The sequence below is a fragment of the Dromiciops gliroides genome, chromosome 3 (genome assembly GCF_019393635.1).
Source record: "Dromiciops gliroides isolate mDroGli1 chromosome 3, mDroGli1.pri, whole genome shotgun sequence".
In the NCBI taxonomy this organism is placed as follows: Eukaryota; Metazoa; Chordata; class Mammalia; order Microbiotheria; family Microbiotheriidae; genus Dromiciops; species Dromiciops gliroides.
In genome coordinates, this window is record NC_057863.1 from 55,305,669 (window position 1) to 55,323,553 (window position 17,885).

General features: G+C 38.1%; 1 protein-coding gene across 1 annotated transcript in view; it reads left to right on the plus strand.

The window, feature by feature from the left end:
- The window catches only part of XRN1 (5'-3' exoribonuclease 1), a 113,033-nt gene extending 101,670 nt beyond the window's left edge, over positions 1–11,363 (plus strand). The window contains 6 exon segments of the mRNA XM_043990539.1: positions 1,212–1,393; positions 3,204–3,317; positions 3,410–3,512; positions 4,750–4,788; positions 5,137–5,300; positions 6,138–11,363. Of these exon segments, the coding sequence (XP_043846474.1) occupies positions 1,212–1,393; positions 3,204–3,317; positions 3,410–3,512; positions 4,750–4,788; positions 5,137–5,300; positions 6,138–6,440 (905 nt within the window). The 3' untranslated portion in view covers positions 6,441–11,363.
- Positions 11,364–17,885: the final 6,522 nt, after the last annotated feature.

The window sequence follows — 17,885 nt, forward strand, 5'->3', positions numbered from 1 at the left end:
AGGTCATTGTTCTTGTCAAAGATCATGTTTCTTTTTCTTTTTTTCTTTTGTTTTTTTTTGGGGGGGGGGGGCAATGAGGGTTAAGTGACTTGCCCAGGGACATACAGCTAGTAAGTGTCAAGTGTCTGAGGCCAGATCTGAACTCAGGTCCTCCTGACTCCAGGGCCGATGCTCTATCTACAGCACCACCTTGTGGCCCCCAAGATCATGTTTCTTATAGGTTTCCAAGTTGTAATCATAGTATTGCTATTATTGTATTAATTGTTCTCCTGGTCCTGCTCATTTCATTCTTCATCAGTTTATAAAAGTCCTCCAAATTGTTCATCTTTATAATAAAATGGGATAACTTATTAAGAAACATATGTGAGGGGCAGCTAGATGGCGCAGTGGATAGAGCACCGGTCCTGGATTCAGGAGTACCTGAGTTCAAATCCGGCCTCAGACACTTAACACTTAATAGCTGTGTGACCCTGGGCAAGTCACTTAACCCCAATTGCCCCTCAAAAAAAAAGAGAGAGACATGTGGGTTATAGAAGTTGAACTCTGCAAATATGGAAAAAATAGGAGAATCATGCATACATCAGCTTTCACCTTCACTTTCATTTAAATTGGTTAAAAAAAAATAAAAGAGGACAGAATACACAAAGTTTAGTGTAGGGAGACAGATAGAAACCAGAAGAGGGAGAAGGAGAACATAAATAAAGAAGGGTAAATTCAGGAAGGGATTAGTCATTAGCAGAACCAATCTAACCTTCTCCAGATACGTAATCCTGCACAGCCACTTAATCACTGTATGCCTAAAACAACTCCCTAAGACTCATTTAAGTCAGATAGGTTGCCATGTGCTTCGATACCTGGTAGAGAGACAGTTCCTACAGCAGAAGGTCTCCACACTGCCCAAATCACCCATTTTTATACAGTAGTTCTTCATTTCCAAGGCAAGTGATTGGAGGTGGTACTGAATCAATCAATCAATAAGCATTTATTAAGTGGTTATTATGTTCCAGGGACTGGCTAAGCACTGCATGTAGGTCATATGCTTTATTCCTAGTGAGGGGTTTTGGTCTTTTGTCTTGTAACTATTCACTGTTCTCTGGTCAAAAACTCTTTTGTAGTAATACGAACCTTAGCTGAGTTGTTATAACTGCCACAGGATTTTGTTTGTCGATATGTCATTCTTATTCAGTATAAATGTTTATTTCTTTTGCTAGCTGCCTATATGAATAAGCCTCATAATCCAGGGGATTGTCATAGTGCTCAAGCAATGGACAACTTAGGCCGACCTGTCCTCCCTCAGCAGCCGCCTTTGTCCACGCCAGTATCAGAGCTTTCTCGACTTTGTTCTCTTGTTGGAATGCCACAACCAGATTTCACCTTTCTCAGAACGCCACAGGTAGAATATTACTTTATTATTATCACAGTTTGGTGGAATTTAAAGGGGAAAAAAAAGCTTTTGCCCCAAAAGTAACATGAGCCTCAGAGAGTTGATGAGCAGCCACCCCGTAGAGCCAACATCGATATTGGCAGGCCTTTGCTAGCATTTCCAGAAACATGATTCTTCAAATCTTCAGTCTCATTTAAGAGGAAAATGCAATAGATGGAATTTGGTTCCTAATTCCTGCAAGAGTACAGGTCAAGGACTATAAGCAGATCGCATGTGCCTTCTAAAAAGAGAAATCCAGGGATTACATAACCAGGGGTATGTGCGCACATCCTTTGTTCTCATCCCAATCTTCATTCTTTTGACCTTGTCTACATTATTTTCTCTCTCCATTCCTGCCTGGCTTTGCAGACCATTTCCTCCATCTCATAAGGTCTTTTATTCGCTGCATTGCAGGCTATTATTCTTTTGCCTGAATGGTATGTTAAAAGCTTTCTACTTTGTTTCTCTTCTGTATTGGCAGATTTGGTTCTTGCACAAAGAGTAATTATAAAGAAATCATGCTTCTTGTTCCAGGCCTCCAATAATGTGAAGAGGATAAGAAGCCTCAGGAATGGTGTCCTGGCAGATTCTGCAGACAGACGAACCTTGCCTATCCTTGTTAGCTAGGCCTGCTCCCTTTTAGTGCTTACTTACTTTATTTCATGTTGAATTCTGTCCCAAGATTTCTAGCTCAAACAGTACAAATTTGTGATCCTACCCACTATATCATCATTTTTTAAAACTGAACATGTTAAAAACCATATATAAGTGCCAGAAGTTAGGTTTGAAAGTAAGCACACTCACCACTACATTTTCTAAATGGTATTAATTGATTGTTCACATTGTTTCTGCTACTTAAATGTTGGTGTAAAACGTTCCCCCCACCCCCAGAAATCTTTCCTAGTGGTTGTCCCCTGTCAAACGAAGCCACTACATGGCTTTTAAGCTGTATTTGCAGGAGTACATTCTGCATGACCATGAGGGAGCCACTTGGACAATCTTCCTGAGGGAAGGGAATTTCCATACTGAGAATGCCCCATCTCCACTAAATGCTGGTTATCTCTCCTTCACTGAATGATTGGACACCACTCTATGGGAAAATACCACTAGGACTTTAGGTGTCTGCGTAATCTATCTTGGTCTCCAGTTCATGCCCAAATCAAAGAGCTAGTCAATAGCCAAGGAAAATGAGATTGGTAAATTGAAATATCTTTGAGATCTTGATCAATTTTGGTTATACTGCATTGTGCACAAGTGTTTCCAGACTGCTCTACATGGCTAGCTAGACAGTTTTTGATGATTCCTTCCAAAGGACTTCCTTATGCAAGGGCCAGGTAGTGTAGAGCAGTAGAAAGTGCATGGACTTGAGTTTGTGGGACCTTAAGCTCAAATCCTGGCTCTAGCATTAACTCCCTACATGACCTTGGGCAAGTCACTTATCCTCTCGGAATCTCTCTTTCCTCATCCATGAGATGAATTTGTCATATTAGATGACTAACTAGTGGGGTCCTTTCAGGTTCTTAATCTGTGCTATATCTGAACATCCATCTTCTTTGATTTGGGTTTTTTTTTAAAGAATGAGTTCCCAAATTATCAATAAGCTTGCTACCTAGTATCTTTTGTCTGATTATTTATGGAAACTATCACTTTTCAGTATTGAGTTTTTAACTTCCACTTTCAAAATTTATAACCTGTCATGAAATTTCTTCATTTAGATGAACCTTTCTAATATTGTTGGTTGCCAGCATAGTCTCATGGATGTACATTTTATCTTTCATAGACAATGACAGTTTGTCAAGTAAAGTTATCCAATGGCTTACTAATACATGGACCACAATGCCCATCTGAAAATGAAGCCAAGGAGAAAGCTGCTTTTTTTGCTTTACAACACTTGGTAATATCAGTCTTTGTCTATTATTTTAAATTTTCATCTTTTTGTTTACAGCATAGTTACAATTTCTTACAGTCTCTATTATACTTTCATAGAGCACTGTAGGAATGAATTTTCCTTTGCCTCCACCAATGTTTCCAAACTACCCACCTGCTGTACCCACCGGAGCCATTCCTCCAGTATTTGCCCAACCTGCTGGTAAGATAATGACATTTTTCTAAATATTTTTTAAAATGAGTTTTGATTTTTGGAATTGTTTACAAAGTTCTGATTTGGGGGAATCATAGGTATGCCTATCACACAAAATAATTAGACATTTAAGACTTCATGAATTAACTTGAAATTACCCATTTAGTCTGATATATTTACGCAATTAGTTACATTCTTTTTTAAAATTTGGAAGCTATTTTTTACCTAGAGTATCCTTAGAATAATATTTGAATATAAAAGTTTATAGGTCTCTTTATAATGCATACTGAGTACAAAGTGTCCTTACAGAATCTTGATTATTCATTTCTAAAGTATAAAATGGATAAAGTGTGTGTTTGGCTTTTAAATTCTATAGACAGGCATTTTTTGAGAACCTAAAATTCTTCCTAAAACTTTAAGATATCCCTTTAAGATGGTTAAAAACCTGTGAAAAATAATAGCCATTCCTGTTTTTTAATTAATAATTATATTCTACAGTATGATTTTTCTAATATTTTTTATACCCATTAGTATTTTAATTTTTCCAAAGTATTTTGAGGCTATAATTAGAATAATGCTAATCACAAGAAAAAAACAAATATAAGATGAACATTTTGGTAATATTTTGTAGATTTGTATTTTTCTGTGAACAAGTTTTAGATCTGACAAGACTGGGAAACATTTTTTACTTGACAACCATATCTTTAGAAAAATTAAGCAAAACTAGTTGACCAGCATACTAGACCAAAAGAACATATAGCATATATTTTAAATTTATAGCTACCATCAGCCAAGCTAATTTGTAGATAGCATCAGGGCCTAGTTTTCTATATTTGGAATATGTTTACAATTAAAAATTTCAACCAAGTTCCATTGAATTGGAATTTGTGCACATATACAGCATGAAGGTTACCATGTTTATTACCAAGTTGTGTTTTAATAAAGTGCTAAAGAAAATTTCTCTATTCATCTTAAAATTTCCAAATCACTTGAATCTTGATCAAGTTTCTACCCAGAGACACTCTTTGGGTGAACTTGGTGTGTACCTTCTGCAGTGAGACTATGCTGAGCATCATTATTTAATGTCTCTTAATGGGTTTTTTAATTAAATGTTCATAAAAATGTATTCCAGACAAATTTTAAGCTATCTGATTTCCGATATTTGAGGAAGGTTAAAATTAATTTACATGTTATTAACATAGAAGTGATCTGATTTCAAGACTTGAGCTTTCTTGGTTTTTTATAGGCTGGGATCACTCTGGAAGCAGCTTAGCCTTTGGGGCAGGTGAGATCCTTAAGATTACTCTCTTTATGCCCAGGCTTTGGCCCTAGGGACAACTTAATGGCCCTTCGATGACAGTGCAAATATTCCGAAAGATGCAGCTATGTGAATATGAATGCTTTATAATTAAAAAGCATTCATGATGAATTGACTCCTGTGGCCAGTTCACAGTCACTGGAGTGGCTCCAGGAGGAAGATGTTTTAAACGAGAACAGGTCATTGCAGATTTCATGTAGACCTTTTCACAAGGGAAAAAAGCCAGAAAAGGCTTGGGGAGATCCTTGATTCTTGAGAATTTTGACTCTAAATCTGCATTCACAAGAGTTTAACCTTTTCTGTGGTTTTTGACAGCTAATATAATGCCTCCATCTCCTCACATCTTTGGTTCAGTGCCATGGGGGTCTCCAATGCCAATTCCTGGGAAGCCTTATCCCCACCATGCTCCGTACCCCACGAACATGCCTCTCACAGGACCCGTGCCACTTGCACCTCACAATCAGTTCATACCTCTTCAGGTAAGGTCAGAAAAGAGTCCTTTCTATTTCAAGTACTCATTTATTTTGTGTGCATGTGTATATGCATTGATTAGTTAATTCATTCGTTTATTTTTGTGGCTGAGTCTCCCACTCGCACCCAGGCTGAAAGGGCAGCAGCATTCCCCTCACTCCCCACCATGGGTCAGGCTCTCCTCCCTTTATATCCAAGAGCACCCCAACTCCTGAGGCGTCCTTTTCATGCCTGACTCGGCCTCTGCAGCACAGAACCCCAGATTCAAGTGATCCACCAACTGCCGCTTCCCTTGCAAAAGGAAGGACAGGCATGCATCACCATGCTTGGCTGCAGACTTGTTCTAAAACCATCTCTAAAGCTAGTCTTTAAATTGTAGGGAATTACTAAATAATCATTTGCATTCTTAAGATCCAGCATGGCAGAGTGACAAGAGAACTTGCTTCTGGGTTTGGAGGACCCAAAGTTTGCCTGGGGAAGTCACTTAACCCTCCCTCAGAGCTCCAAGCACCTCTCTTAGGGCTTAGGTCTTACATTTGAAAGAAGGTGCTAAAGATCATAATAATTTGTGTTACATATAACTTTCTCCTCTCTAATTGCCAAAATACATTTTTAGTCAACTACGTAGTACTCTCTTTACAATACCTACTTGATTGTGCACATTTGATACATTATAATAGGTAATGCCTATACCAGTAGTACTTGCTACAAATAATTAGAAATTTTTTTAATCAATAAAGTATTTTTTTTCCCGTTACATGTAAAGATAGTTCTCAACTTTTGTTTATACAAGCTTTCCAATTAGAAATTTTTTTTTTAATTAATGAAATGTGTCTTCCTTAAAGGTTACAAAGAAAAGAGCTGCAAACAAAAGGAACAATGAGTGTAAGGGAGCCCAGGGTTGTTCTTCTCAGGCTGTCGCTCTTCAACCAGCATCTGCAGGGCTTTCAGAAAGTGCCCAGTTAACTTCACAGGAGAGTTCATCATCCTCAAAGTCACCTCAAGTTCCTCCTCCTGCAGTTTCTTTTCAAGACAGAGTAGCCTCTTCAGGCTCTGGTACCTCTCGTGGTAAATCAGCACCAGGTTCTTCGAGACGAAAACCGAGGAAACTGGCAGTTAACTTTGGTGTTTCTAAACCATCAGAATAATTATGGTATTTAGGGTTCAATTCATGTTTCCTTTACAACTTCCCCAAACTTTTTTTAAAAGGATCTCTTTGTCCTATTTTTAAAAAAAGAAAGAATGCACTATTTTAAAAAAATAATGTTTGTAGTACTGAAAAACTGAAGATCTTTTAGTTGTTAGGCTTTTTTCAGACTGTTAAAAGTATAGGTACAGGGGGCGGCTAGGTGGCGCAGTGGATAAAGCACCAGCCCTGGAGTCAGGAGGACCTGAGTTCAAATCCGGCCCCAGACACTTGACACTTACTAGCTGTGTGACCCTGGGCAAGTCACTTAACCCCCATTGCCCCGCAAAAAAAAAAAAAAAGTATAGGGACAAAAGTTTGTGTTGTGAAAGGCACTGAAGAAGCAAACTTAAAAATGAACCGCTCCATCCATCCGTCGTGCCTAGACACTAGGAGCATCTCAGCCCATGACTTGGAGATTTCTGAGCAATAATAATAATAGCGCTTTCTCACCTTTCCTTGAGGCAGTCAATAGTGATGAAGTTGAAATGGGGCCTCAAACATAATTTACAATACGTGAATTTTATTTTTTTAATAGTTTAATAAAATGGATGGGGAAGAGAGGAGTGGCTTTTATTTCTTTGCATCTTTGGCTCTCTGGGTCCTTTGGGCCTACAAGAGAATAAACTTAATGGGGCTGCTGCTGCCAGGCTTGCTTCCTGTCCAAATTTTATACCAAAGCTGCTTTCAAATACCAACCAGAACTTTGATCTCTCTAAATGTCTTGAATCTTAATAGCAAATTAGGTTTGAGTGAGTAATTAAAAAAACACTTAGGTTGCTCATGAACCAGCATCGTTAATGAATAATAAAGTTTAATTTAAATATCCACAGGATACAATTTACTAAAAATGAATAGACTTGGACTGTAATGCAAATCATTGATCATGTCAGTATGATTCTTCTGTATGATTTTCCAACTGCTGCTTTACCACCATTTGAACCTGCCTCTCATCCAAACACAATGCTGCCTAGAGGACTAAAGAAATCTTAAATACTCTTTAAATTCCAGGGTGTGTGCTAATATAGGAGCAAACATCAATGCCTTTTCTATTTTACATATTATCTCTATGGCAGATGTCTCTTTCTTGTCAGTTCCATATTTTTAAACCATTTCTTGGAACTGCTTAGTGACTGGCATTGTGTTTTCTTTGCATGTTATTTATATTTATATTCATGTATGAGAGTGTGTATATATTCAGTGTGTGACTATTGAAATTATTTTAAAATTTGTTAAAAACTCGGTGTCACTGAGGCAAAATTTGTATACTTAAGGATCTAGTCTTTGTTATTTGGTATTTTTAAGGAATGGGCATTGTCATATGCTTTATTTAAAAAAAAAAAGATAAAAAGAAAGAAAAGAACCACACATTGAATGTGGTATTGCTTTTTATTCTTGCATCTAACTTTATTGGTCTTTTTTTTTTTCTGCTATGGGTCTTAAGTCAGTTTTTATTCTCAAAGTTCAGTTGTTAACTTAATATTTTTCTCTCTCATTGCTGAGTCCATTGTTCTTCTAGGAGGCTATGTAAAGTGATACTAACAAAGCAGTAGTACCTTTAGCACAAGGAGATGGTCATAATTGATATGTTACTGTTTTGAGCTATTCACTAGCTTCTATATTCATTTTTCTCGATTCTTCAAATACCAACTCCTTAATTTTTACTATTCAGAAAGTCTTTATATATTGTGGTTACAATGAACAGTGTTTAATGAGTCAGGCAATGTTAATACTAACATCTTATGTTTATGATGCTGTATTAAAATCTCCATTTCCAGCAGCTATGTAAACTAACAAACAAACCATTTCAACTCAATATGTATATGACTTTTTTAGGACAGAAAGAGAAGAATATGCAAAAAATAGAAGTTTTATTGAATATGTATGATTTTCCCTCTTAAACACTTTGTTCGTGTCTTAGTAAAGCTTGCTCAGAATTTTCTGAGATGTCACCTTAAAATAGAAGACTTGCCCTAGCATTATGGCAAGCAGATAATTGAATTGATTCTTAGAGACAATTGCCACCAAGTGCTCAGTTAGCAATCATGAGTTCCTATAGGGCTTCCATTTTGTTCTCAAAGATCTTTTCCAAGTGCTTATCTGACTGAGGCTGCCGAGATGAAATGGAATAGAATACACAGGGCACATGGACGTCTTCCACCGGCTCCTTTCAGGACATTAGTTTGATGCTAACTTTGCCCCTGAAGTGAAGGTTTCAAAGCCACCAGAGAGCTTGTCCTCCTCCAGTTAAATTAGGGGACTTTGTGTTCATTTATGGTCGTGCCTGGCACAGTCCTGAGAATTTCTCCTAGGATTGAGACTTTGGGCCTGAGAGCCTAAATTCTTTAGTTAACCCTTCCATTTAAGGCAAGCTCAAACTAGCCCCCTGGGATGGCAGGGTGCTAATCCAGCTGTTTACCTTGCTGTCTCCTTGCAAGTCAGGCTCTTCTTTGTGATTAGACTCTTCAGGATGTTGGGTGTCAGAAGAGCTGAGCCCAAAGTGGTTTTTCTGTAGGTCTTTCAGAAAGAATACTTAAGTGGGGGACAGCTAGGTGGCTCAGTGGATAAAGCACTGACCCTAGATTCAGGAGGACCTGAGTTCAAATCCGGCCTCAGACACTTGACACTAGCTATGTGACCTTGAACAAGTCACGTAATCCTCATTGCCCCACAACAAAAAAGGAAGAATACTTAAGTGCCCCTTAACTCTTTATTTAAGCGCTAGTAGGTGCATGTTTGGTCAATAAAATGTATTTGTGGACCAGATTTAGCCAATTCCTCCATCTGCATTCAAGGATGCCACTCATGTTTTTCCAAATTACTTATAATCTATTTTTATTTTTATATTTGTTATGGATTAAATAATCCAGACATTACATAAAGACTTAGGCATCTCAGAATGGATGAACTGAGGATTTAATTCATCTATAAGGGAACCTGAGTTCCACCTTGGAAATTGCTAGTTATCAAAGGGCATCCAAGTAATTATGATTGGAGATACTTTTAGTTGGTTTATTTTTTGGACAGCTAGTGAAGATATAGATGTATTAAGGTAAGGTGGTTTTCATTTGTCTTTTGAGAGCTTTCTATTTAGTATCTAATTAGGACGATTTAAAAAGGAAAGAAAGCTTGTGTTAAGTGTCAAAATAAAACATATCACAACACCGCTTTCTTGACCAGTACCATTCTAGCCTATTCAAAATAACCTTGTCTCTAAAGGTTATTTGGAAAATCATTTCGTTAAAAACTATGGTAGTTATCTGTTTTTTGAAACTGCTGATCAGTCAAAATGTACTTCTACCTTACTTTTATTGGGGGGGAGGTGGGGTGGGATACCTGGGCATGTATGAAAATGTTTCACTCAGAAAGAATCCAATCATAGTTCACTTGCCTTGGACAGTAGCATAAATCATTACTGCTGCTAATATATTTTTGTTGGCTTTACTGATCAAACTTGGTCCGCTAAACTTTTAGAAGGTACCTCTCCTATTTAAAGACATAGACTCTGAATTCCAGAAACAAGAGACACATATCACAGTTATTAGGTCTCCCACTTAGATACCGCCTCCCCCGTTCAAGCATCCAAATAGTATTATAACAAAAGATAGAATTAACCCTACATTGTGTAGGGCTAAATGTTTTATAGTACTACTCTTTAAGGAAGAAAAAATAATTTAGCATTAGGTAAAAGAATTCAGTACTAAAAATTAGATCATAGATTTTTAATCATAGATTTTTCATCTTGTTTTTTTTGTTCCTTGGACTAATAGTGGTATAAAATTTGGAGGTAAAACATTGTGTCCAACACTTAGAATGGGAACTGAAGAAGTAATAAAGTGCATGGCTGTACCAAAACATTCAGCTCTCTGAAGTGCAATTTATGAAGGACACTATCCAGTTTCCAGGAGATCCATCTTTATAGTAGTCGCCCCTTCCAAACCAGTGTTTTTTAGCAGTATCATACCTCCAGCTCTCAGGTTTTAGAATCTTGGTGTGCTATAACATGGAGGGGGTAATTTGGTGTAGCAGAGCAAGCACAGGATGTGGAGGCAAAGGACCTGGGTTCAAATTCAAGCTCTTCTACTTAGTACCTGTGTGACCTTGAACAAATCACTACTGGGCCTCATTTTCTGCTTCTCTTAAAATGAGGGGATTGGACTAGATAATCTCTGAAATCCCTTCCTGCTCTAACTAAGGCCAGTAAATTCAGCTTCTGTTTCATCATCTGAAGCCAGATTCTCGTGCTTTAGGCTCACGCAGAACCAAAGAGATGAGAATTTGTCCCATAGCTTACTATGGGTTTCATTCATCCTTTCTTCATACCTTACGGTTCATTTTTCTTTTTATTCACAGGTTACTTACAGTTTCTTCTACCTGATGCCCAATTCTTTTAGTTTTTATATGTTCTGGTACATGAGTAATGGATCTGTGCTATACCATCCATGACTTCAACTTTGTGTTTGTTTTAAACAGTGTGATTAAGTTAGATTTTCCAGATATATCTTGAAGTATTTCTTTATTCTCATAGAGATAAATATTTTATATGTCCTGGAATTTTTCATCAGAACTTATACAGAGCAGTATTTTATTAAGAAGTCCAAAGGGAAAACCTTTCTGTGCTCATTTTGTAGTTTATTATTTTTAAAAAGTACCCTGTCATTGTTTATCTGCCAAGTAAAGTGTCTTAAACTTGTATTTGAATGGATCTAGAATGTATTTTTGTGTTTAGTGTTAAGTTGTGCATTTACAGATTTCTAGCATGTAGTTTGCCTAAAAGACTGTGCAAAAAGTATTTTAAAGCATATGATACGTTGGAAGAATAAAAGAACCAGCCATAAGATTTAAATGCTATATACATCTGTAATTAAACAATTGATCATCATTCTATATGACCTGTTTCTTATTTTCTGTTTGGACTGATATCATTGAAAACTTTTCAAAGGTTTCTTTTTCCATCATTTCATATTTAAGTGTCTCAGTTCTACAACATTTAACCCTGTTCTCCATTAGAATAACTTAAGAACCTAGTGTCATTTCCATATCATACCTAAAGGCACCAGGTGGAATAATTATAGCCTAGCATTTGTTACCATGTGACCTTCAGCAAGTCACTTAGTGTTTCTCATCCTTGGTTTCCTCATTCAAGAAGAAAGTAAAGGAGGGGGCACCTGGATGGCGCAGGGGATAAAGCGCCGGCCCTGGATTCAGAAGGACCTGAGTTCAAATCCAGCCTCAGACACTTGACACTTACTAGCTGTGTGACCCTGAGCAAGTCACTTAAACCTCATTGCCCCGGGGGGGGGGGGGGGGGGGGGAATTAGAAGATGGTGAAAAGACCCTTTGGCAAACACTGACTTTACCTTGTATGAAAGCCCTTGGTTGAACTGCACCGAACTGAACATACCCTGCCCAATGACCAGCCATTATCAGCATGCAGACTAGTGAAAGGGAACATACTAGCTTCAGAAGCATTTGATTTGGAGGATCATTGGAATTATTATTCTTTCCTTAAACCAAGCCAGACTGCCTCTCTGCAACTTCACCCATTCCTCCTTGCTCTGCCCTAGAGATCGGTACCATACAATGAGACGATACAACCCGATCCGATGTGAATCGCAAGGCGTCCCTCTGGGTGCAGGGGATATAACAACAGAAGGAGCCAGACACTGAAAGGAGCTTACATTTGACCAAGGGGTCGGACATAAATATGGAGAGACACATGTACATGGTGGTTTGGTGAAGAGGGAGGACACAGCTAGTGCAGGGGTTCTTAATCTTCAGTCCCTAAACTTGTAAAACATTTTGATAACTTTCAACATAATCTTTCTCCTTTCTATGTTATTGGCATATAAGACCATACTCTGAGAAGGGGTCCATGAGACCTCCAGCCTCAGCTGCAAAGAGGAGCCAAACCCTGTTCTTGCCTGCTTTGCCACGCGGCACACCCAGTGGCAAGTGGCCTAGCTGAATGGTTTTCATCAGCCCCAAAGCAATGACTTCCATCCATGCCAGCCCAAGGAAACTCCCACCTCCTGCTGCAAGCTCAGTCTCCCAAACAAGATTTGGCGATCCTCTGGTACAAAGAGGATCAACCTTCCCTGGGACCTCAAGCCTCCCATGTGCTGCCCCTGCCCCTTCAGGGAAGAGGAAGAGCAAAGTTGGTGGGGAACAGGACTGACTTCTGCCGTGTGACTTTGACTTCCGTCTCCTGCTGCACTCGTCTGCAATAGCACCGGGCTTCAGATGGGAGAGGGCCCTCTTCTGACCATGGGCCTTCCTCCTATATCATACTGTCCTAGGGTCCAGTCTCATCTCCTTTGGGAAGAGCGGTGCCTTCCACTCAATGATGAATGTTCTCACACTGGCTCACACCCTACACATCTCCGGGATCTTGTAGGTCATATCCAAAGCTCATTCCCCACCCACATCACCAGTCTTGTCACCATCCCCCTCAACCCGTTCCAAAATGACAAACACCTACCCCTTCCACCATGCCCTAAGGAATGCCTGATCCATAGGCAACACACCTCCCTTCATCCTAAATCTTGTTCTTCCCCACTCCTTTCATCTTCTAGTAATGAAACCTGGCTTCCCACCAATACACAACATCCCTGGCCATTCTTGCCATTTTCCTGGCTGAACTCATGTTCATAGAGTTCTTGGGGTTGTCTTAGCAAGTATACTCCCAGGTATTTTATATTGACTCTGGTTATGTTAAATGAATTATCTCTTACTCTCTTTTTGTGCAGGGCTTTGTTGGTGATATGTGTCCTTTATGTCCTGCTACTTTGCTAAAAATTGTTTCAACAAGCTATTTTAGTTGCATCTCTAGGATTTTCAAGTATACCATCCTATGGTCTGCAAAGAGAGATAGTTTTATTACCTCATTGCTTATTCTGATTCCTTCTATTTCTTTTTCTTCTCTTACTGCTTTGCTAGCATTTCTAGTATGATATTAAATAATATTGGCAATAATGAGCATCCTTGTTTACTCCTGATCTTATTGAGAAGGCTTCTGGCTTATTCCCATTTCAGATAATGATGCTTGCTGATGGTTTTAGGTAGATGCTTCTTATCATTTGAAGGAAAAATCCATTTCTAGCTATGTTTTCAAGAGGAATGAGTGTTGTATTTTGTCAAAAGCTTTTACTGCATCTGTTGATAATAGTCATGTGATTCTTGTTACTATTATTGAAATAATCAATTATGTTCATAGTTTTCCATATATTGAACTAGTCCTGCATTGCTGGCATAAATCCCACTTGGTGATAATATATCATTTTTGTGATATATCGATATAGTCTCTTAGCTAGTATTTTATTTAGGATTTTTGCATCAATATTCATTAGTAATATTGGACTATAATTTTCTTTCTCTATTTTTGCTCCTATCAGCACCATATTTCTTTCCTAAAAGCAATTTAGTCAGACTCTTTCTTTTTTTATTATTCCAAATCATTTAATATTATAATTAATTGATCTTTAAATGTTCAGTAGAATTCACTTTTTTGTTTGTTTGTTTTTGGTTTTTTTTGCAGGCAATGGGGGTTAAGTGACTTGCCCAGGGTCACACAGCTAGTAAGTGTCAAGTGTCTGAAGCCGGATTTGAACTCAGGTACTCCTGAATCCAGGGCCAGTGCTTTAACCACTGCGCCATCTAGCTGCCCCAGTAGAATTCACTTTTAAAGCCATCTGATTCTGATGCTTTTTTTCATATGAAGCTCATCCAATTTAGGAATCAAGCTTAGAGAGGCCGCTCAATTACTTTTTCTAAGATAGGTTTATTTAGATATTCAATTTCTTCTCTTAATCTGGACAGTTTATGTTTTTGTATGTAGTCTTACATTTCACTTAAATTGTTCGATTTTTTCACATATGATTGGTCAAAATAATGCCTAACAATTGCTTTAATTTCATTTTCATTAGTGTTGTATTCACCCTCTTCATTTTTAATACTAGTGATTTGGTTTTCTTTTCTCTTTTTTAATCATTAACCATTGTTTTATCTATTTTATTATTTTTTCATAAAACTGTTTGGGACAAACTGCCTCAGTTTACCCAAATAACTCGAGGAGACCACCAAGTCAAGCAGAGACAGATTTATTACATCCTCATGAGGACGGGCAAAACCCAATTACACATTGAAGTCTTGCAAAGATATGCCCAGTCCTCTAGGTTTTTATAGTAATCTTGAAAAGGACTGTCCCCACGTACACCTAGGGTGGATGAGCTCACAATCTAACATCCAATCCTGTCTCATCCAAGGTGCGTGTTCAGCTCGTGATCAATGTATGGAGACATGCATACGTGTTCCAGGAGCAAGGGGGAAAAGGGGAGGGGGAACAAGGTCAAACCAAAGGAAGAGGAAACAGGGGAGTGAGAGTCAGATGTTTCAGATCTCACAGTTCCCACTGACTCCCCTCTCCAGGCCCCTGTCTCTAAAGATAAGGATGACAGGGTTAAAATTTATCTTCGGCCATGTTGGGAAGCCAAAGAAATAATTGGCAATAAAACTTAAAGGAGACAGTGAGAATTTGACAAGCAATAAACTTCTAAACTAACTATATTGGGTCAGGGCTGGGTACCTTCCAGACCCCATCCTCAGAGTTTAATCTGACTCAAATCCATAATCATATCATACAAAACCAACTCCTCATTTTATTTATTAATTCAATGGTTTTCTTACATTCAGTTTTATTAATCTCAACTTTAATTAAGATTTCCAATTTAGTGTAATTCTCTTTAATAAAATTTTTGTCTTTGTGACTTGTTATTTAAGCCATATATTCTTTTTTTGGGGGGGGGGGGCAATGGGGATTAAGTGACTTGCCCAGGGTCACACAGCTAGCAAGTGTCAAGTGTCTGAGGCCAGATTTGAACTCAGGTACTCCTGAATTCAGGGCCGGTGCCTTATCCACTGTGCCACCTAGCTCTCTGTAAGCCATATATTCTTTATTTAGCCTCCAATTATTTTTTCCTTCCAATTAAGTTTTTGATTTTTGGTCTTGGTTTTTGTTTTTTTTGTTTTTTTGGTGAGGCAATTGGGGTTAAGTGAATTGCCCAGAGTCACACAAATGTCTGAGGCCGGATTTGAACTCAGGTCCTCCTGAATCCAGGGCCAGTGCTCTATCCACTGCGCCACCTAGCTGCCCCCCAATTAAGTTTTAATCTGTTTCCATGGTCCTTTATTAAATGTACTTTTTATTCCATTATAAGCTGAAAAGTTTCTGCTTTTCTGCATTTAGCTATAAAGTTTTTATGGCCTAATATTTGGTCAATTTTTGTAAAGGTGCCATTCAGATGTTTATCACATCTAGCTTATCTAAGCTTCTATTGATCTCCTTGATATAATTGGTTCTGAGATGTTAAGGGCTAAAATTCTAGCTAAACTGTCTAAAATATCTAATGAGTGGTCGCCAATAAATTATAAGCTTTAGCAAGAGTTAGACTTTTAAGCATTTATTAAGGAGAATAAGAATTTGGTAAAGAGAGAGAAAAGCCTAGATTCCTATCTATTAAAGGGAGAGCACATTTCTAGCTCCGCTCTCCACCAGAGTCCAGAGGAAAAAGCCCAAGACTGAGCGCCAGTCTCTTCCTTCCTCCTCCCACTAGCCCACGTCACTTCCTGACGCCAAAGAAAAGACTCCTGGTCTTGCCCTCAAAGACCTTCGCTTCATGGGTGGAACTCTTCTACAGTAAGTCTCCAGCAGGTGGCGTCATTCCAATCGTTACAGAGAGGAGAAGGTTGAAATCCCCCATTATTATAGTTTTGCCATCTATTTCTCCCCGTAATTCATTTACCTTTTCCTTTAAAACTTTTGAATGCTATAGCATTTGGTGCATATATGGTTAGTATTGGTATTACTTCATTATCTATGGTACCTTTTAACATACTATAGTTTCTCTGCTTATCTCTTTTAATTAAATCTCTTTTAGCTTTAACTTAGTCTGAGATCAATATGGCCACCCATTCTTTTTTTTTTTTTAGATAAGCTGAAACATAATAAATTCTACGCTAGCCCTTTACTTTTATTCTATGTATGTCTTTCATTTTCAAATGTGTTTCTTGCAAACAACAAATTGTCAAGTTCTGGTTTTTGATCGAGTCTGCTATCCTTTTCCTTTTTATGTGTGAGTTTTTCCCATTCACATTCAAAGTTATAATTACTAGTTGTGTGTTTCTCACTATCCTATTTTTCCAACCTGTTTATCCTTCTCTCTCTTTTTACCCTATCTCTCCTGGAAAACATTTCTGACCACTGCCTCCCTAATCTGCATGCCCTTCCAAGATTCCCTTTATCCTATCCCCTTGCCCTCCTATTTCTCTGTGAATTAAGAAAACTTATCTACCCTATTAAATGTGTATGTTATTCCTTCTTTAACCTAGTTCCCAAAAGAATAAGGTTTCCATACTACCTCCCCTCCATCCTCCCCTCCCTTCCACTCTAGCAGTTCTTTGATTCATTCATGCCTTTTTTGTGTGAGATAATTTGCTCCATTTTACCTCTCCCTATCCAATTTTATTTTTTAGGATCATCCCTTCATAATCAACTCAACCCCAAGCCTTCAATCTATGCATACTATTTTGAGCCACCTTAATAACGATAATATTCTTAAGAGTTACAAATATCATTTTTCAATAGAAGAAATAAACGGGGCAGCTAGGTGGCACAGTGGATAAAGTACCGGCCCTGGATTCAGGAGGACCTGAGTTAAAATCCGGACTCAGACACTTGACACTTATTAGCTGTGTGACCCTGGGCAAGTTACTTAACCCACATTGCCCCACCAAAAAAAAAAGAGAGTTACAAATATCATTTTCCAATATAAGAAGTAAACGGGGCAGCTAGGTGGCACAGTGGATAAAGCACCGGCCCTGGATTCAGGAGGACCTGAGTTCAAATCCAAACTCAGACACTTGACACTTAAATAGCTGTGCGACCCTGGGCAGTTCACTTAACTCCCATTGCCCCGCAAAAAAGATTTTTTAAAAAAGTAAACAGTTTGCTTAAACTTATTCAATCCTTTATAATTAGTCTTTCATATTTACTTTTTTGTTTCTCATTCTCGTTAAGTCAAATTTCTGTTCGGTTTTGGTCCTTTCCTCAAGAATACCTGAAAGTCCTTTAGTTCATTAAATATCAATTTTTTTCCTTGCAGGATTGGACTCAGCTTTGCTGGATAGATTATTCTTGGTTACAAACCCAGCTCCTTTGTTCTTTGAATAGTATATTCCATACCCTTTTGTCTTTTAATGTAGAAGTGCTAAATCTTGTTATCCTGACTGTACCTAAATTGTTTCTTCCCAGTTGTTTGTAATATTTTCTCCTTGACCTGGAAGCTTTGAAACTTAGCTATAATGTTCCTTTGAGTTTTCATTTTGGGATCTCTTTCAAGTGGTGATTGAT